General features: G+C 54.2%; 4 protein-coding genes across 4 annotated transcripts; 1 reads left to right on the plus strand and 3 right to left on the minus strand.

Moving 5' to 3' along the window:
- Window positions 1-6684: 6684 nt before the first annotated feature.
- Window positions 6685-7320, minus strand: CTAM01_10851 (uncharacterized protein; the record flags this gene model as incomplete). The annotated part of the gene is made up of 2 exons (XM_060526863.1): window positions 6685-6828; window positions 7015-7320. Coding segments are annotated over 2 exons (450 nt in total), but the record flags the coding sequence as incomplete, so codon positions are not given.
- Window positions 7321-13954: 6634 nt separating this feature from the next.
- CTAM01_10852 (lon protease 2) lies at window positions 13955-17127 on the minus strand (the record flags this gene model as incomplete). The annotated part of the gene is made up of 4 exons (XM_060526864.1): window positions 13955-14042; window positions 14253-14422; window positions 14497-16592; window positions 16659-17127. The coding sequence occupies 4 exons, from the start codon at window positions 17125-17127 to the stop codon at window positions 13955-13957; spliced, it is 2823 nt and encodes a 940-aa protein (XP_060378512.1).
- A 1312-nt stretch (window positions 17128-18439) lies between these two features.
- On the plus strand, window positions 18440-19381 carry CTAM01_10853 (uncharacterized protein; the record flags this gene model as incomplete). Its single annotated transcript, XM_060526865.1, has 2 exons — window positions 18440-18443; window positions 18510-19381. 2 exons carry the CDS (start codon window positions 18440-18442, stop codon window positions 19379-19381), a joined length of 876 nt encoding a protein of 291 aa, XP_060378513.1.
- Window positions 19382-20043: 662 nt separating this feature from the next.
- Window positions 20044-21099, minus strand: CTAM01_10854 (acetyltransferase; the record flags this gene model as incomplete). Its single annotated transcript, XM_060526866.1, has 3 exons — window positions 20044-20295; window positions 20411-20663; window positions 20795-21099. 3 exons carry the CDS (start codon window positions 21097-21099, stop codon window positions 20044-20046), a joined length of 810 nt encoding a protein of 269 aa, XP_060378514.1.
- Between the last annotated feature and the right edge of the window lie 364 nt (window positions 21100-21463).

Here is a 21463-nt window from a genome sequence, read left to right on the forward strand (position 1 = left end):
TCATGCTTCCTCATGTCCTCCCGTTCGCCCAATCCTCTTGGCAACCATTGGATCAATGGGCCCCGTACGACGTATCTTTTCCAACCATCTGCGTGGCTGCCCAGGAATCGATGAAGTCAGGCATCTGTGAGCCCAGCGAGCCGTCAGATCAGTAGCCTTCTCAGAGACGTGCGACACGATTGCCCCGTCGATACTTTCGCTGAGCAGCTGTTGTTAGTGTCCTTCGAATTTTGGCCTACCTGGGGGTTGTCGCGAAAAAATTCCACCAACGAGATGCGAGCCTGGTTCTCGCGCAAGGCCCAACCCTCGGCCTGTTTCGGACGTGTTGATGTTAAAGTTCCCTCCCGAATAGGGACCCTGGCACATAGGTGCTAGAAAGAATGACCGTTGAGATTCGTACGGGGTAGGCAACACTTGATAATTCACAGCTTGCTGGCTTTGATTGCGGCATACCTCTCTGAGACCGTAGTCCGAGAAGAACCTTGATTCGTGCCGCTAGCAAGTCTTCCTGCCATCGTTACTCTACACCGGCGCATTGCATACTGTAGGGCTCGGTCAGTGACAGTATGATCAACTTAACTGCCGTCCCTGGTCCAACTCTGGGAAACCTTGTGGACATCGTTCCGGCTGTGTGAGGGATCGGTCTATGTCTTCCATGCCACGCAGAATGGCTTATTCGGGTTCGTATAGTGTGCATCTATCTCCCCTTTTCCCGGCCGTTCATCTGAAGGTGTCTAATTGCTTCTCTCATTGCCATTGTGGTCGTCGCCATCGTCATAACCTTGCCTTGGTACATATTCGTAATACACGAGCCCTCAGTATCGGCAAAGTGTATCTGTACTGAACAATTAGAAACCCGTTCTTCGGTGAGACGAAGTCCATGCAGTTGAACAAGATTGGCTTCATTCGAGGAACGAAGGTCGGCCAGGAATCCATGCGGCTCGGCTTTTTTGCCTGCTTCTACGCACACGCAGAACACCGGCAGCCAGGCCAATATGGAGCCGGTGAGGTCACTCACTATTAGGTTGCATCTTGTTAGTGGACGACTGAGCCACACTGAAAGGTGTGTCAAGTCGATATGGAGTCATTTGCTCACCCAGAAGGTGCCCGTAACTGATTCGGGATATTTACTCTCACCACCGTGGTTCTTTGGGATGCTAGAATATAGACGAGCCTCGTTCTCCTCTTCCTTCTCATCCATAGACGAGATGTCCTAGCACAGGGAATTCGGACGTCTGGATCCGGCCTTGGTGCTCACCGAGCTTCACTTGGGGCAAGGTAGGAATGCCGATCTGTAGGGCTCTCGGCTGGCATCTGCGTCCCATTGTCAACACAGGCGCTAGGTTGGCCCTGGTCGGTCGGCTGCCGCACACGCCGCAGGTGGTCTATTCCATCCTGACCCCGGTCCGTATGCCTCCCTGGGTTTACGTAGTAAGGTCCCCTTCTTCGTCTGATGGTCCAGTCGGAAGCCCTGGTCATGCCAAGCCGCGCCTGGATCATCGAGGTCGGTCGCTTATAGCTCGAAGTCGATGGCCGGGAAACTATCCGTACCTTTGAGGCGGCACCAGCCGGAATCCGGAAGCACAAAGGTATTGATTCCACGGGCCGGCAAGCTTACTACAGACAGCTATCCGTACGAACAGCCCGTTAGTAGTGGTGTAGAAACACCAACATATATTGAGCTCGGTGTTCAGAGGTACTGAATGGTGCCGCTCTACCTTGAGATGCTTCGGACTTGCGAGCGACGATCCAAGTTCCCGTGACGTGTGTTTGATCATCTGCATCCCCTTCGTTCTCTTTCGACTGAAGGTCCAGAGCTGTTCCTGGAAATCAACCTGTATCCGCAGCTCTGCTCAGTCGCACAGTTTAGTGGATGTCATGTAGAAACTAGCGCCAGCGGAGTCGGTCCAGTTTTATCCATGTTACAGACGCTCCAGGAGGTCGGTTATGACGATGGATGCGGCTTCCAGCGTTGTAGCCCCTACTCGTGCGCGCTGTGACTCCCGACAGATTGACGCTTCCATATCAACAGGAGATCGAACTTTGAACTTCTGACCATTGGGGCATTTTGAGGAACGGCGTCCTGGCTCTTTTTGAGACTGACCCGCTTTCGAGGGCGACTCGCGGTTGTGTCATGTTTGAGCCGAGGTGTGTCTCAGCAAGTATCCCGCGACACTGGACGGCTGCCACAGCGAAGATCCAATGCTTACTGTCAATGCGACCGGGACCTTATTTCGGTGGCCTAGTCCCTAAGTCGTCTGAACTCCAGACGTTGGGAAGCTTTTCCAGAGCCACGGGATTCAATTTCCAGTTTGTACCGGGGAATAACCCTTGCCAGACTCTGGGTGTTCTTCCTCCACGCGTTCCGTGCTCTCCGTGGTTCTTCGCTCACAGCGGTAAATACCCATCGATCGTGGGTTGGCTTTTCACATTAACGGCTGGCCCGCGGTAGGCACACTGTCGTGACGGGATAGATGTGGGCAGCCATGTTGGGCGCCGAGCCTGTATTGTAGTCTTTTAGCACGTGGCATGTCATGGCAGTTGTCGCCACTGGCCAGCGAATCGAAGGTGGTGCAGGCCGAACGGTGAGCTGTGGATATCTTGCCCGTCGTGCGTGGCAGCGTGCTACAGTACCGTACGGGAAAGGCGGTGGCTCCTACACAGTAGGTAGTGAAAGCAGTTTCAATGGGTATCAGTGGGTTCCTGTTCCACTCGGATTCTGGCGACTAGGCCAGGGCTGCCAAGGCACACCCCTCCGCCATGGACCGGACATGGTGGAGGTCGGACGGAGACAAGGGTAGGGATTTGGCAAGCCCAGGTAGGTCAGGCCAGTCCCTGGCTTGTCCGTTAAGCAGCGGGCGGGTTGTCCAGGACTCCAGACGTGGTTCGTTGCGACGTTGTTGAAGAAGAAGCTGCAGAAAACCCCGGGTGGCCAGCAGACCGTCTGCCATGGCTCGAGTTGCTTGATTAAATTGGGTTAATATAACTCAGGGGATAGCCGACTTTGCGAGTCTGCATTGGGGTGGTGAACTGCAGGTGTTGGTCTCAATCATGCTCGCGAGGATGAGGGACTGAGTCAAAATCCCGACGGCGATGAAGAGGCAGAGTCTGGTCGGGCGGGTACGATGCGATGCGGTGCGGGAACAGAAACGCAAAGAAGTCAGATGCTCCGAAGCCGAGAAGGTATCCTCCCTGGATGCTTGATTTTGCTTCCGCTCCGGAGAGTTCCCCCCCCCCCCCCTTCTTCGTGTTTTGACTCTTTTTTTTTTCCCCTTCCTCTATTCCGAGCAGCCCATGTCGCAGTACGACATGCATCGAGGGCTCAGTTGAAGCACAAGGCCGGAAGTGCCGCCAGTGCCCACAGCGGTCCGGGACCAGGCTGATAATTTATCGATAATGGAGACGATGTGCGGCGACGGCCGAAGACTTTTAAAATGCTGGAGAGTCGAAACAGATTATGACAAGGAGCTGTATCGAAGGTTGGCCAAAGAACGGCCTGGTCACAATGCGATCCCTCACTCTGATTGTACTTTGTGTGTGCATTATGGGTCGGACACGGACGGGAAGACCGAATTTGAACCGACAAACTAGGAGGAAAAGGACGATCGTAGGCTCGCCGTGGCGATTGTGCCTAGCAAGCTGTAGAATTCTCATGTGCAGACAAGTCTAGACGAAAGGCCACTTGCAAGATATGGCGATCGCTCTGTTGTTCCAAGGAACCCATGGAGAGAGGAAGGGGAACGATGCAGGCGGGTCTGGCGATGGACTATCGATATTCCTCGTACAGGTACGGTACGGTCTTGGAGGCTGAATATAGAAGTGGGCGTGTAAGAGTGAGTGGGCTGGCGGTTGATAACTTTTGACGATTTGATGATGTTGGGCCCAGTTTGCTTCGGTGAGAGTGGCGGGGTTGCTAACACACATGGATCCGACCCGAGGAACGCCATGTACGAGGTTGGAAGACGGTAGACCCAAGCAGCAAGCTAGATTTCAATGGAGAATGTCGGTAGGCAATGGGAGATGAGAAATGACATGGGACGGCGATGGCGATGGCAATGACAGGCCACAGGATGATGGCAGAGTGATGATGGATCAGGCCAAAAAAGGGCTGGACGATGGGTGCTGGTGAGCCTTCAGCAGCCAGGTAGCTTAGGTACGATGCAATGTTGGCTAGAACATCCGAATGGAGAAGGAGCACATATTGAGCCGTGTTGCCGCGCCTGCCTCACCTGAGGACGCCCACCTTCCCGTGATGCCCTGTCATTGACTTGCTCAAATCTGGATGGAAGGTACAGGTTCCTACCTTCCTGCTTACCTACCTATCTACCTACCTACGTGCCTGCCTGCCTTGACCAACGGGACTGGTGAGGCTCGGAAGGAGCACCCAGGAGGTAAGATGACCACCTCACTTTCATATGTGAGACGGAAGATTAGGTAAGACAAGGAAGGTACCTGGGAATCTGGCTTCCAATTGTCTGTGTGCCTGGGTAAGGTAGGCACTTTCCCATGTCTTAGCTTCCCGTCGGTTTGGTGGATGAGCGCGGGGCTGCTCGGGTGCGGCAAGTCAACCTAGAAGGCACCTCCCCCAGTGCCGTAACGGCTCTCCTGCCAGACTGCTTGACTGCGTGACTGCCACCTTAGGTAGTCTTGCCAGTCGGTGGTCTTGGAGAAGGTACGGTGTAGATACCCAAGATACCTGAAGTGCCTTATCTAAGATCATGGAAGTCTCCAAGGTACGGCATCCGGAACATTCCATGGTCTTTCGCGTGCTCACAGCTCGACTGGCGCATACCTTGTTCCCACCCACCATCGACATCGACGACGAGAATTCGGCCAGAAACGCATTTCCCATGACCAGGACTAGGCCGGTTTACACTTCAGTCGGTACGGAGTACGGATACTAGTCAGCTAATTACCTCGCCGATGAACCCTACCAAGACCTCAACACCTGACAAGAGAAAAAAAAGAAAATAGAAGAACAACTCGGAACAATAAAAAATGGCCAGGTTCTCCCATTCGGACGTCGGACAATCCCAATCCAACTTAATGAAATGCTCCGAGAGAAACACCCCAGACCCGGTTTGATGCTGGCCATCTCGGACACAATTTGCGCTCCGACTGGGGTTCTGGGGCAAAGCCGCAAAACATCAGGGAAAAAACTCCCCGGTGCATCTTTTCCGACACCTTGCTCATCCCTCGCTGACTGTCAAGCTTACTCAGGCTCTTTCATCAGGCCGTTCTGCACTCCGTTCAGACAGATACCAGCCACACATCGTCACTTTTTGTCGTCACACCCAAGCCAGCTCAACCATGCTCCCAACCACCATCACCACCACCGTAGACACCATCGACACCGGCCATTGCGGCCGCACGCCAACATTCACCTACCTCAAAGACTCGAAGCTACTTTGCCAAGCCATGCTTTCGTAGCAGCCAGCAATGCAGCATTCGTCATGGACTTTCCGTCCCCTCTCCCGATGTCACTTGCCATCAAAAATAGCTTCCTCGCCGTATGGATACAGAGTACGAGTACCTACTAGGGACTACGGTCCACGGATGCAGATGCAAGCACCTCCCCGGCACTCTCACTCTGCCCGAACGAGCCCTACCGGGAACCTTGGGGTGCATTCATCTCGTCCAATTTCCAGTCGCTGCCGACAACGAGCTCTGAATCGTGCGCCAACGGCCACGACCCCCAACTTTCTCCACCTCACCTGAATTCCTAACAAACCTCACCACTCGGCCGAGTACTGAATTATCTGCACGACGGGGGGTGGTCAGCCTGGCTCGCTGCTCACATCCTGCAATCAATTAAACACCGCTGCCGCCTTTGCCTGCCTTGCCCTGCACCTGTCGACTCCTCACAGGAAACCTATCTTTCTACCACGCTCCAGCCTCCAATCACTTTGTCATTCTACTCCCTACCCACGGTACGGAGTAGTATGGGTTACAAAGTGCCCAGGCAAACAGGGTTATCCGAGTCCGATAGTCCGATTGACCTTGGTCACCATCAAGACGAGCATCATGAGGTACTCCGTACCCATGGCCAAGCTCTACCTTTTGGCTCGATCATTTTGTACGGCGACGACTACGCGTACGTCCACCTCAACAACGCTCACGCCCCCAGGTCCGACCTAACCCTTGCATGGGCAAGGACGAAGCCCCAGGTCTAGGTCTCGGCCCAGGCTCAAAGATTTCTGGCCCTGCCAATACAACGGGTCCCCTGTCAAACTTGTCATCCCATCTTTTTTCTCCGGTACTCGATTTCCCCGACCCGCGGCACAACAAGTCGCAGCCTCTAACCGTCGTCGCCAAGCCCCATGTCGGGCTCGCCCTCTAGAATCTGCCCTGGATCATTTCCCCACCGCTCTCGCAGTCCGAAGCCTCGCCACAACGCCCTATGCGCAAAGGACCTCGAATAGTAGCCCTGATATCCTGATCTTAGCTATCATGGCCGAGAGTACCCCTCCATTCGTCAGCTCGTCAGTTGACTGAATACCTTGCGGGGTATGCCTTGTTCCGGAAGAAGAGCTTCGTCACGGATCGAGAAGGAACCCCTCGCGATGTCTTGCAGCGTCTGTACGACTCTGTTACGAATACGGCTACATCTCGCTGACGTTGCACTTTTGGCATTTCCGGAAAACGCACTAACGTCCTGTCCACCAATACCAGAATTCATCTTCGTCAGTTGCCTAGGGATGCAAAGGCACTGAACGGCTGTCTGAGAACTGGCAGAAACAGCGATTGGGGAGGACGATGGGTCGGATTCGAGGCGGCAGTCAAACCCACCAGGCGGGCTGGCCAGTCTCGAGGCATCCAACCCATAAACTATTCAGACGAACCGGTCGCCTTTATTCATGCAATATCCCCTCCGATCTGACCTACCCTATTACCCCACCTAGAGAATAGCGCTGGGTGAAACATTACAAGCGCCCACGGACTCCAGATCAAGCCTGTCAAGGCTTTCTTGTCAATGTCTCTTTACACTCCACGAAGACTCGGGCTGCTACAAAGCATCAAGTAGTACCTACCGTCTCTCTCTTGGGTGTCCAAAAGGCGTGGAGGTGGTTCCTGCGACGACTGAAGTTGACGGTGCTCAAGGCAAGCGGCAACTTGAGTCGCAAACTTCAAGCCAACTTGATGCAACTGAGCCGAAATGGTAACACCGCTAGCGGTTCTGCTGTCTTGCAGATACCGTCTTTCAGGTTGACCGCCATTCACCCGAGTCAAGCAAATGACAAGGGCTGTCGCCTTGTCAGGTATTGTTCTCCATCGCGACCTGCGTTGTTTTTTCCCGCTCTTGTTTTGTCCACTTGCCTGCCCTAGGGTAGGTACTCGTACGGATACCGCCCAGTTGAAACTTACTTCTTTGACCCATTGCAATACTGCTCAAACCTCACAGGAAGCAATGTACCGGAGTGGGTAGGGCCAATGCATGATAGAGGCGCGACGTTCACACGGGGGATATCTTCTACTTGCCACGGACCTCTTTGTGATCCCTCGCAGCTAAGAGTTCATCCATACCTGTGCACGCGATCAGGGCAAGCGTCATATGAGCAAGATTCATGCGCAGCCTTGATGCAACCAGCCGGAGAATTTCTCGCGTCCCAGGAGCCGTCTGAACCTGGACAGCGATGAAATACCTGGCCGTCCTATTATTCTGATCAGACGTTCCTAGCGCCACGATTCTAGGGCGATTCGATTTTGGAAGCCGGACTACGGAGTACCAGCAGCAAAGGGCTGCTGTACATGAGCCGTATCCGTACAATAGGAGTCTGGGATATAGTCGACAATGGAACCTTCAAGGACTTCGTGGCGGTCGCTGTGACAGTGTCTGTTACGGTCTCGCTCATAAAAGACTCAATAACAGGGTCCATGCAGCGACCCTGAGGTTGTTGTATGACGGATACAGAAGCCAATACGACCGCACTTGCGGGCGACGCTGCCGAAAAGGGCCTTCGCCTAATCAGCTACCAGTACCGGCCAGCTGGGAATAGCGACAGGTTCACACACGCTACGGTCCTGCTTGCCTGCCGTATCATGATGCAGATCGCCCGAAGGTGCCCCGCCGCCCCATTGCGAGCACCGAAGACGAGATGCACTAGTTCTGACGGAGGCGCCAATGCCAGTTGCGAAATCACTAGGTATTATCCTTCCTGACGATACGGGACTCGGGAGACGTCAAGAGCGCTAGTTATTACCTACCAACACTGTGATTGGAGAATCGCAGTCCTTCAGGTATTGATTCTTACCCACTGGCAGGTGTGCCTACTAGGGAATACATGGGGTGAGCCTCATTTAGGTTTGTGGTAACATCCTTGTCATCTTGGTTGGCTGAGAAGATGGGACGAATTTAAAATTGAGCGACAAGGGACTGCGTAGAGGGGCCTGGAGAGGTTGGTACCGAATGGCCCCGTGTCGCTACAGTATACAGGGAGGTTTGAGCCGATCTTCATGCTTGCTGTCCTGCAGCGGAATCCTCAAACCCGGGCCCCTATATCTGATCTCACCCTGGTGATAATACCCAGAACTGTCTGCGGGAGGCGGTCAACTGACTTCTCATGGAACGCACGTCACATGATGGCTCACGGTCGAGATGGGTGAGCTACGGTGTACTTCGAAAAAAGATGTAGGCCGAGTCTTTCGGCCTGCGCGCAGGTGGCTGCAGTGCGATGCTTCCTGAAGCTCCCAAGAACACGATATCCCTGATGTCAAGCTAGATATTGCTTCAAGCTTGCGGGCTCAGAGGTCGTGCTGTGCGTTGGGAAGGGGCCCCACGTCGTCATGGGTGCTCGGAGAGACCGTTAATTGCCTGCACTAAGGCCTATCCACGACGAACTCTCCGAAAACTTCAGATTGATGGACTCGTGGGGTTCGGGCCAAAAGCGCGCTTATCAGACGCCAAAGCACCTCATCAGTGTCATTTGATGTTGCATTGAGAGCGGTTGCGCCGAAATCCCAGGACTGCGGCCTGCCACCAACATCCGTATCAACAAAGTTTGCTACGGATAGGCCGCCTTTTTGAGACAAGCAAAATGATAAGTCCTGCATCGACCGAGCGAAAGACGAGGAATATCCATTTCGTCAATAACGATGGGCAGAGCGCAATGCCATGCTGGGGTCCGGACAGAAACATGACGCACATCCGACTTCACCAGCGTCTAGACTTGGCCAGGAAGCCTTTGCTTCGTAGACCACTCTTTTTCTTTCATGGTCGTACACTGTCCATACCCGGCCACGAACGGTTCATCATTCAAATGCAGTTCCTATACGTACGAACGGGCCAGCATGACCATGGCTCGAATGCCACTGGCAAACTTGCCAGAGTTCTCTCTCTCTCTCTCTCTCTCTCTCTCTCTCTCTCTCTCTCTCTGTCAAACTCTGGACTGTTCGGTCCGTGATTATCATCCCGCGCGCGCATGGGCGGTGGGGATGTTACGAATGCCTGCGACGGCTCCACCGTCTTGACATGCGCATCTGAATTCTGATGACCTGGCTGGCTACAATTGCGGCCGGCCAAGGGACCAGCGGGAAGGAAAATATCGAGTCCTGCCAGACAGACATCAGACGAACCTTTAAACCCTTGTCTGACGCCGCAGATTCGCCCGAGCCGCGTTGGATGTGCTTGCAGACGATACTTACTCGGTGCCCCCCCCCCCCCGGCCTCCGGCTCTCAAGAGTACCTGTACATACAACTGACAATAGTGCCCGCCCGCTGCAAGGGAAGCTCTCAAGTTCTCTCTGCATTTACAACCCGGCTGGTTGGCATTGGCGCCCTGCTCCCATGCTTACCCCTCTTCAGGTTCATCCCATTCCCTGGCAGAACAAAATGACGCGACCCATTCGGTCGAGCGATCCCCTCATGATCGTTCGCAAGGTTACCACATCGGACCAAAATGGGGTAGTGGGCGGATTGCCAAAGGATCTTGCGCTGCCACGGATATACGAAGAATCGTGGGTCTCGCGGCTGCACGGCAGTCGGAAACCCAGCTGCCAACATCTTGAAGCACCATCTGTCGCGAAGACGATTTCCCCTACCGGGCGGTCAATGCGACGTAGACAAGCTATCGAGACCAACTCACCACGCAAGACGTATTCACAGTAGTTTCTCTGAGACGAATGGACAGTCGAAGGCGTCCGGAACGACCCTGATCATTTCCTTTGAATCCTCGCAATTGCAGCGGCTTCGAGTCGGTCTGCGCTGAATTACGCCTTAGTTTGCAAGGGTCTTGGAAACCGGAGATGCTGAGTGGAAGCCGGCTGGGCTCCGCGTTGATCTCATTGGCAAACCCTGTCGGCGAACCGCATCGGACAAGATCTCAACTGAGCAATGATTTTGACGATTCGAGGCATTTTGGCAACGTGGCCACGGTGGCTAGATACATCAGGTCATATTCATCAAGCATTGCTTGATACCCAACCGTGCCAACCAACGGCCTCTCCATCGAACCCCCCCCCCCCCAGGACCGGTAACCTGAGAGGCAATCGCCGTCCAGCCTCGGGGCACCGATGCCCGGCTTCCACGTCATCGCATCGGTCCCTGCCGACGAGGCTGAGGGTCTGCACAATAATCGGACACACTGACCGTAACTTGGTTCCAAATGATCTCTGAAAATCATGGCCCAGGGCAATATCAGAGTTGGACAAAGAAGCGAAGTTAGGAAAGAGGTTCGATACCAAGAAGCAACCTTTTAATTTCTCATTTCCACATGGCTCCGGTACTTTGATATAGCTGCCCCAAGATCTGCCGCCATCGTTCTTGTTAGTGTCCGGGCAGACGCGCAATGGCAGATGGCAGCGGACCTAGAGGCTAGAGCCAAAGAACGGCAGTCCCTTGATCAGTAGAGTTGGGCTAGCCAGCTCGACTGGTCGTCAAAATTGCACACTTCAGCCACAGCGACAGACTTCCTACTAGCCCGAGCGGGTGGCGGAGGCCATGGCAGAACTATTGAGCCGCCCGGCTGGTATACCGATAAAAAGCCCGGATGCTCGAGCTGGTCTTGATACCTCGTCATTCTAAAAGTCCCGAGAGAGATAAAGAACCGCCTTGATGATGATGATGATGATGATGATGATGATGATGGGGGTTCTAGCGCGCGCGATCTGAGCTAGATCATTCATTTCCCGGATTCCGTAGTCTTCGGAGAATAAAGAGCCGTGGAAGAGGAGGGAGAATTATTTTGTCATGAAAAAAATCCCGACTGCAACGGCGCGAGGCTGCTCCCGGCCGTCGTCACCCGGACCCGTTGATTATCTTCAATAGTTCCGGACCTAGCGATGCGAACCCAGCTCGGGTGCACGACTGGCGCCTGCTGGTACGGGGCCTCGCCTCACGGCTTGAAGTGTAATGCACATACCCAATGCGCAACTCCTTGAGGTTCTGCGATGACGGCTGAGCTTATTTCATGCCTTTCATTGACCTAGTCGAGCGCAAGACGTGGTTTTAGCACCTTTGGCATGCTCAAGAGTCTGTCTGTGCTAATACGAGCTTCCCATTTCCCCGCTAACAAACACCATGCAGGTTTCGGTCAAAGATGGCATGATGATAGTCTCGAACCATGAAGAACATTGAGATGGAGCCTTTTCAGCCTACTCTCCAACTGGTTTCATCTTCACGCCCTCTCTATCGAGGAAGTTACCATCTCGGAGACTTTGTCCTCATCTCCATCTTTCTCTCACGAGCCTCTCCGCTCGACTTACACTATCGTCAAGCCACCTCCGCGCGACGGCGTGGCCAGCATGGCAATACAACGGGCAGGATTCTACCCATGGAAAAGGAACGGGACATGGCGTGCGAAGGGGGGAAACCCAACCCCCAAGGAGAAAAGTAAAAAAATTCTCCGTAGCACATTGTCCCCCAGAGTTCCCACGCCCCTTTTTCTTTCCATTTTTTTTCCTCTTTCTCTTCTCCGTGTATCAGAGAAGGATAGCGCCATCCTGTGGAACAAGAAGATTTCGCTAATCGAGTCCCAGTAGATTCTCCGTTATGTCGTGGCACACGAGCGGAGGGGATCAGATGGTGTAGAATAGAGGGGGAGGGGGGTGTACGCCATGTAAGTCGTTGTGTACAGAGCGCTCGTAGTTGTCAAGTTGACGGCGTAACAAAACAGGCGCTGTCATGAATACTACCCAGCACTGGCCGGGCGATTTCCTCCCCTTGCTCTGCGTTAGCTTTTTGTTCGTGGCAGCTGGAACTTGTTCTCCGTCGGGGCTTACACGGATCAGGCACCGGTGGTGGTGGTGATGGTGTTCGGCATTGCTTGCCACTAGGTCCTTCGAGGGCGTGGTGTATGGTGCCTGGCCCAGGGAGGCCTCATTCGTAGTGTAGAACAGACATATCGACATTGTCATGTCAAAATGAAGAAAGTGAAAGGTCCTAACAGTTATGTTTTCGTCTTATCACGGTCTTGGTCAGAGGCCGCACGCTGAAGCTCCCCTCCACTTTGTATAGTCCCACCCTGTTCACTTTCTACATTCTTTTGCAAAGCTTCACTGTAGTTCGACGGCAGACTGGCATCCGAAGCCAGAGCCGAAGCAGAGGAGGGTGTCAAATTAAAATGTTGCGAATCTCTGTGGAAGAACCCAAGGGACGACGAGAGAACGAGATGTACCATCATTCTTTATCTATTTGAAATCGCCCCTTCCACTAGTCTGTCAACCCCCCGACGAAGAGTATCTCGAGTTCCCAACACCTGCGGGTAGCCCCGTCTTGTTTCGCGGTCGGTAAAGGGATGTGGAGGCTAACCCCCCCGTCTTACCAACGATCTGGGAACGAATTCAAACGCAGACGGGGAAGCGGGATGGCAATCCCCATCCTCCTCCGTTAGGGAACACCTGCATTGCCCCCGAGTTGAAGCGAGAAGGAGTGAAGAAGGGGAGGAGGAAATCCTATCCCTCACGAAGATCATATACATCCGTACATATGATACGCCAATGTGAACCGTTTCTTCAAAGAGTTTCGCAGTCTCATTGACTTGAGAAAGCTGAACAGAGTGCAACAATATTTTGATTTCGCAAAGCTACAAGACCTCCACCTGATCATCAAATACAATGGAGGGCCCCTTCTTTAGGTTCCTCATCATAGGCATACGCCATAGAGAAACACCTCCCGATAGCCCACGCTATCGTCCCTCGCCGCATACCGCCAGAAATCATGCAAGAACGTGAAAATCAGACCCGTATGTACTTTCAGTTGTCTGCCTCATTTCCGAATTCTTGGTTCTTATCCAAACCTCAAGAGACCATTCAGTGTTTACACATCACACAGCATAGCTAAAGCGAGCGAGCACTATATCCGGGACATGTCCCAAGGTGGTGTCGTCGATGCTGCAGACTATGGAGAGTGAACAAGAGATCATCTTTGCCCGAGGCACATGTTCCTACTTCCTAGGTAGGGAAACTAGCACTTGGTAGGCTAGTAACCCATCATCAAACACACATGTACACCGTCACGAAACATCGTGGCAGAGCAAAAGGAGTCACTCCAACATTTGCATACGGTTTCGCGGCGCTAGCCAACTACGACGTGACGCGCGGTTATCAGAACTCGAGTCTCTGAAAGCGAATGCCATTGAAGAACCTATCAAATAATCCAAGAAGAAACATGTACACGTAGCATTCTCCTTTTGCAACACGCATTATGAACAAAGACAATACACGTCGCGGCGAGACGGGACAAGTGAAATGTCTTGGACGCCCGTCTCGCGACGCCCCGAGACACCTATAAAAACGCCGAAACGAAACCGAATGGCCATACTACCCAGTGTGTGATGTGTGCAATGCCGCTTCCCTTCCCCTTCGTTACATACAGTCTCAGTCGTGGCAGGGGAGGTCGGCTCGGTTGAGAAATGACCGTAGTGGTGATGATGTTGAGTAATACAAAACAAGTGAGTGTTCGCGGCGTGCATGGTCTTGAGGGAGCATCACATACACCTCCACCCCTTATTTTGCCAATCTACAATCGGCTCTCGATGGGAGGGTATGGCTCCGCGCCAGGCCACTGGGAATCAGGCCAGACGAGTCGGATAGCCTCCCAGACATGACTGGAGTAGGACAAGAAGGTCAGTCACACGGCACATTGTGAAGAACGGTTCCAGGACCAGGGATCATAGCGGCAGGCAAAGGGATCACCGCGTCGGGAGCACGGCGCCAATGGGAAACGGGGTAGTTGGTGAGAGGGTGATACGACTTCAGGAAGCGAGAGAGACACAGAAATGCAAGACACTTTGGGGAGGGGGTGGGAGAAGACTTACTTGACGTGGAGGATCTCCAAGCCATCCTTGACCTCCTGGGGGAGATCTTTCACATCCTTGCGATTCTGCGCGGGGAGTAGCACCGTCTTGACACCAGCTCGGAGTGCGCCAATGAGCTTCTCCTTGATGCCCCCGACGGCAGTCACACGGCCGCGCAAGGATATCTCGCCCTGTAGTACAGAATGTTGTGTCAGTGTACCGGTTTTCCGATGGTCGTCCACTTTGTCACTCGGGAAAGACATACCGTCATGGCCATTGTAGGAGGTACAGGCTTGCCGGAGAATAGAGAAATGAGAGCAATGGCCTGCGCCATACCGCTGCTGGGACCGTCCTTGGGGATCGAGCCCGAAGGGCAATGGACATGGATGCTCCGCTCCTTCATGATGTTGGCGGCCGGTTCCGACGTCAGACCCAGCTCGTACGCGTGCGCCTTGACCCAGGACAGAGCGACCTCAACACTCTCCTTCAACACGTCTCCCAGCTTACCGGTAAGCTGCAAGCTGCCATTTCCAGGCATGTCGGCAACCTCAATAAACAGGATGCTACCGTTGCCGCCCGAACTGTACGCCACCAGGCCGGTGACGATACCGGGCTTGCTTGTTTTCTCGGCAATTTCCTCCTCAAACTTTTCGATGCCCAAGATTTCTTCGATGTCGTCGACTGTGAGTTGTGACTTGTAAGTCCCGAGTTGTCCTCCGTCCTTGGCTTCGGCGAACTCGACAGCCTTAGCACGACAGACAGAGCCAATCTCGCGCTCCAGGTTACGAACGCCTGATTCACGGGTGTAAGACTCGATGATCTTGGACACGACTTCCTTGTCAAAGTTGACCTGGTCGTCCGAAAGTCCGTTGACCCGGATTTGCTTGGGCACGAGGTGCTGCATGGCAATGTGGCGTTTCTCGAGCGTTGTGTATCCCGGCAGATAGATTGTTTCCATTCTGTCAAGGAGGGGGGCTGGGATGGTGTCTAGGCTGTTGGCCGTGGCGATGAACAACACCTTGCTCAAGTCGATGGGCAGACCGACGTAGTGGTCAGTGAATGAGTTGTTCTGCTCGGGATCCAAGACCTCGAGCATGGCTGCAGACGGGTCGCCGTGAACATTGGACATGCCCAACTTGTCAATCTCATCGAGAAGGAAGACGGGGTTTGCCACGCCGACCTTTCGGAGCCCCTGAACAATCAGACCAGGCATGGCCGCCACGTACGTCCGGCGGTGACCACGAATCTCAGCTTCGTCTCTGACACCGCCAAGCGAGATCCGGTGGAACTTCCTGCCCAGCGCCATGGCGACAGATCTTGCCAAACTTGTTTTGCCAACACCAGGAGGGCCGGCCAAGAGCATGATAGGCGACCGGTCCACCATCCGCTTTGATCGCAGAACCTCGATCTTGGTGTTTGCCAACTTCGCGCGCTCCTCCAACTCGGCGTTGGCTTCCTCCGTTTTCGCTTTCTCAGCGTCCTCTTCCTTCTCCTTCTCAGGTTCGGCTGGAGGAGCCGCTTCCGCCTCTGCCTGCTTGATCTGCTCCTCAACATCATCATTGATGGACTGCTTGAGTCTCAGCACGGCCAGGTACTCGACCAAACGCTTCTTGACCTTATCCAGGCCGTAATGGTCCTCATCCAACTGCTTGCGAGCTCTCGCGAGTGTGTCGGGTCCCAGTCTGTCATCCGTGGTTGCAGTCCAGGGAATCTCAGAGAGCACATCCAGCCAAGTGCGAGTGACTTGGTATTCTTGATTACCGGGCATCATCTTCTTCAGTCTCCTCAACTCCCTTTGGGCCATCTTGGCGGGTTCGGGCGGGAGCTGAGCCTTGTCCAGCTTCTTCTTGAGTTCTTCCAGCTCGTTGGGCTCCTGGTCGTCGTCTTGGTTGGGACCCATGACGCCGTTGGGGCCTGGAGGAAACATGGTGTTGGGTGGCAGCGGAGCGCCGTTGGGGCCGACACGACGTGATGTCTTATCGTTGATCTTGTCGAGGAACTGCACGGGTACGCTGGTGAAGGTGGTGATTTTGAAGTTGTTCTTGATCCCGCTGACCTGTCGGTCAAGGAGCTCAATGACTTTAGCAAGGCGAACCTTGACGTCGAGGGCAGCCAAAACTTCGAGTTTCTCCTCGTATGAAGCCTCAACAATGTTGGCCATGAAGTCGGCTAGTTGACCAGCGTCTTTCAGCTCCTTCTTGTTGATGAACATTTCAAGTCTCCTCGTCAACAGGGGAGACAGACCGCCGGGACTGTCTGGGCTTCTGGGGAGGAGTGCGGATATGCGAAGGATCGTTACGAGTTCTCGGGATCGAAGTTTAAGGAGGGAGAAGAGTTCTTGCATCTGGGCATCCGTCGTCACTGCACGAATTGTTAGCAATCATCTACGGTTTATTATGACTTGGGCAGACAGAGGGGCAGGCGAACCTTCATCGTGGAAGTACTTGACCTTGGCCTCAAAGTGCGGCCTCTCTTGCGTGACCTTCTCAACCCGAACTCTTGCAACGCCTTCCACCCGCAGGGCGAACTCGGCAGTCCCCCTTCCTTCGATGCCTGTGATGCGGGCGGCTACGCCATAGTTGTAGAGATCGGACTTGCGAGCGGTGCCGGGGTCAACCTCCTTGATGAGGGACTCGTCCATCTGGTCGGCATCCTGGATGAGAAGCTGGCCATTGGGGCCGACGAAGGGGGAAGAGACGGGGACGCAGGCGATGGGGACGGAGTCGATGCGCTCGTTCGGGGCCGCAGAGGCGGCGCGGGTGTAGACGTTCGCGAGAAGGGCGGGGATGTCGGGACGGGCGGCGGTGACGGGAATGCGCTGTGCGACGCCCGGCAGGAGGATGGTGCCGCGGGCGAGGGGGATGACGGGGAGGGTTTTCGTTTGAGATCGCGCCATGTGGGAGTCAGTTGTTGGCGATGTCGTGTGATGTACAAGTTGGTTGTTGATTTACGTGCACCTTGCCTGGCAACGGTGACGATAGCAATGGGGAGGGTATATCGGATAGCGAGATGGGTGCTCTGAATGACAAGTTCGAGGTATGGGAATACGGTGGAAGTCGAAAGAAATGCTACTTCAATGGCGTGGCTCTGACGGGTGGGATGTTGTCACAATGGAGATGAAAGACTGGAAAGGCAAAAGGGGAATTTGGGTTTGGAGGTGCTGGGATGGTTGATGTCAGAAGCAACGCCCGGCGCCAACGCTGGACGTTCGCCCACCCCCAAAGTCCCGAGAAAGAGGAGGAGGAGCTCCCTGGTCGCGGCACTCCAGGCGTCGGACCACATCCTCCAGGCGGTCCAGCTCCAGTGATCCAGTCGCTGTTAAAGGCGTTGTGGGGGCCCTGGTAGTGTGGGGCCCTCCGCAATCGCCGTCAGCCGAGGCTAATCGGAGCAGTGACAACCGCCACATCGGTCAGTCACCCTGGAGAGAACCTCATGGAACCTCACTTGGCCTCATCTAGAATTCATGTGATTCGTATTCTTATTGTGCACTAGATTCATCGGTTAACAAGGTCGGAGAGTCACTAGATTTTTCGAATTGTTTCCCAATGCAAAATAAGCTGGAGGTAAGAGACATATGCTGGGTCAGGAAGATTGTTTAGCAGACATCATGACATGTCGATACCTTGGATTCATACCTCAGAATTAAGGATCTGTAATCAGTGCACCGTTGGCACTCGAGCCACTGCATCCATTCTTACAGAATCTCAGTAATACATTGGTTCCCAGTACTCAATCTTTTCTGATTGCTCACTAATAACGCCTAGGTGAAGTGAGACACTCACTCACTCACTCACCGTCACCGTCACCGTATAAACTTACCTATCTCGACTGAAGACCACAGCTGATATCAGTCGGCTCCCGATAACCGGTGCCATTGAGCACAGACCATTTTATGTAGCTTATGTCATCTCGAACCTCAGAGCCCCCCACCCTCAGCTTTCATCCAGTCATGGTCCCAACGCGGGGCACCAGCATTCCACAGCGGGCAGCGGGTGGCACTTTGCACGTCGTGCACATCAATTAAACCCCCAGTCGCGTCGCCAGGCAAAAAGACGCGTTCCCGTTCAAAACCACCCGACCTACCACCACCACACATCCCACCACAACCACCATCCCGTCGTCCTCTTACCCCCAAAAACACAGTCCCCGTCAACCCTAACATATCCACGACAACACATAGACCTTTTCTCAGAGATACCACATACACAATGAGTACATCAGCTCCACTCCCCTAAACCTCGAAAGCTCCACAACTAACCACTCACCCTACCTACACAGCTTCCTACGGCGGCTTCACAAAAACCTCCTACGGCGCAGGCGGCGGCGACGACGCAGGCGGCTTCGTCTACGGCGGCTCCCAAGGCGGCGCCGGCGGTGGCTCCCAGGGCGGCGGCGGAAAAGCCTACAGCGAAGAATCCCTCCGCCCCGTCACAATCAAGCAGGTCATCGACGCCGAAGAAGCCTACCCGGGCGCCGACTTCAAAATCGACGGCGCCACCGTCACCCAGGTCACCTTTGTCGCCCAGATCCGCCAGATCTCGCCCCAGCCCACAAACATCACCCTCAAGCTCGACGACGGCACGGGGCTCATCGAGGTGAAGAAGTGGGTCGACACGGATAAAAAGGACGACGCCGACGAGAAGCTCGAGCTCGAGGGCCACGTCCGCGTCTGGGGCCGCCTCAAGTCGTTCAACGGCAAACGCCACGTCGGCGCGCACTTTATCCGCCCCGTCACCGACTTCAACGAGGTCAACTACCACCTCCTCGAGGCCACCTACGTCCACCTCTATTTCACAAAGGGACCCCTCAACGCCGACGGCAGCGGTCCCGCGGCGAACGGCGGTGCGGGAGGAGGTGAAGATGGCATGTTCGTTGACGGTGGAGATGGATACGGTGCCGGTGGTGCGGCGGCGGGCGGCGGCAACCCCGCGCAGGCTTCCAAGCTTAGAGGTGTCTCGGCGAACGCGCAAAAGATGTTCAACTTTATCAACAATGCCCCCGGCGGCAACGAGGGCGTGCACCTGAACCAGATTTCGAGCGGTGCGGGATTGGCCATGCGGGCCACGATAGACGCGGCGGATGAGCTGCTCTCCCAGGGTCTGATTTACACCACCATTGACGACGAGACTTGGGCTATCCTCGACTATTAGATTTGGAAGCCAAGAAGTGTGCGGAGATAAGAACGGATGCGGATCGAAAAAGCATCAGGGAAATGTCAGAATTGCTAAAGTAGGGAGGACAAGTCCCTTGGGCAGAGGGGGAAAATCTCAATGGTGGCTTCACCGGGAGTGTTGAGTCACGCATGGTGTCAGCAACCCGGTCGGTATGCTGTCACGAGTGAGGTCTTGAAAAGGGACGAGGGACCAGCGGAAAGACCGCAAACCATTGATATGATTGAAATGAGTGAATCGGTCAGTATTCTAATGAAGGGCTAGAGCTAGTCGGTAGATACAAGCAAACTAAAAGGACGGAATCCAAAAACATTCGTAAAAATCGACACAGACATCATTCCATCGCTGCTACAGTAGGGACAGTGAGCTTCAAACGCATAAGCGTCGGTGTTGAACCAGACGCGCCCATTCAGGTCAATGTTAAAAAGTCGAGCTGTGGTCAGCATGAGACACAGGTGGCAAGCATTGCGCACAAGGACCGCAGCCATGAATGAAGGGATCGTCAACACAAAAGAGGCAGGTAACACTACACCACCTCCCGACACGCAGAAACAAAACGCACAGCACACACATCACATCACCAGTTTTCCAGGTCGAAAGGAAGGATGGAGGATGCTCACAACTTCAACACCCTCCGCCATTCAGACCCTGGCCGTCTCCTTCATCACGGCATTGATCTGCAGCTTGATGTTGCTCGAGACTACGGTTGAGTATGTCTGACCTCCCCCGCTCTTGTGCGCGCGTGGTTCGCGGACCATGATGAACAGGCTGACGGGTGTGTCTCCACGCGTCATCCGGATCTCGCGCTTAAACTCGAAACCATACTTGAGATAGTACTCGTTGTTGGACAGAGAGCTGGACTCGAGGTAGACGGCACGATTTTCCGCGTCGGCCTGTTTCAAGAGTTAGTCAGGACACAGCCAAGATACAATGCTGTTACAAGGCTGAATGTTGTTTGCCAGATGCAACAGTTGTGGAAAGAATCCAGATGGCGATCCTTCAACGTACCCTCTCAATCATGTCGTTGATCAGCTTCTTCGCATACCCCTTGCCCCGGGCGTTGGGCTTGGTCCCTAGGTAGACCAGGTAGTAGCAGTCATTGTCCCGCTCGCCCATGACCTCAAGCTTGGTGTCATGCAGCAGAGGCAGTAGCTCGTCGTAGTATCGACGTCTAGCTTCCACAGATAGCTGGAAATAGAGCCGCCACAACCCGCTGCGGAGGATAGTCAACCATCCATCAGTGTCCTTTCCAGGAGGCATCCTATTATGATCCGTCTGATGTTAGTCCAATGTTGCTTTTTGACAGGGAAAGCCTCTGAGCGGGACAGGGTCGTCATGAGATGCCATGCCTCCATGAGTAAAGCAGGAAAAAGGCTGAGACACAAAACTCACCACAGCGCAACGGCATCGTAGTCTGAGCCAATGGTGGTGACAATACCGTTAAGAGAGTGGGCGGCTGCGATGTACGTCATGATGTCGACGTGCAGCTTCCACTTCGACTCGGCCGATAGGTTCGCCATATCGTCGGCATCAAGGAGATACTGGCTAAGATCATCAGCAGCAAAGGCGTGGGCCAGCGAAAGGCCGGCCTCCTTGCACTCCGACATGCCAATGACACGCACGGTATCCTCCCATTTCGGGGGCACGAGAGAACGTTTGAGCTCGACAAGGGTGACGCTTTTGCTTACGGGCTCCATGACGGGCTTCAATTTTCGACAGGAGAGCCTGTCTTGTTCACGAATCTGTGTGGTTTCTTGTCAGCGCTATTACGGGCCTCTCTATCTCACTCTGGCGGTGGGACACTCCGGAGTGGGCTTGAACCCGACGTACTTAAATTCTGTATACTATCACCCGTATGGTCTCTCGAGAGTTGTGTTCTCGAGACGGGCATAAACCTGGATGGATGGCGAAGGCAATTGAGGCTTGTACGAAGGTCAACCGACATCAATAATGATTTTGACGGGTTACGTCCTTTGGCTAGGTAGGCTTGTTGAAGTTCGATGTTTGAGGGATGGGGTCGTCAGCAAGACGCGGGAGACAGCAGTGTCTTCACGATACGCG

Source organism: Colletotrichum tamarilloi (genome assembly GCF_030869305.1).
Source record: "Colletotrichum tamarilloi strain Tom-12 chromosome Unknown Scaffold_53.1, whole genome shotgun sequence".
NCBI lineage: Eukaryota > Fungi > Ascomycota > Sordariomycetes > Glomerellales > Glomerellaceae > Colletotrichum > Colletotrichum tamarilloi.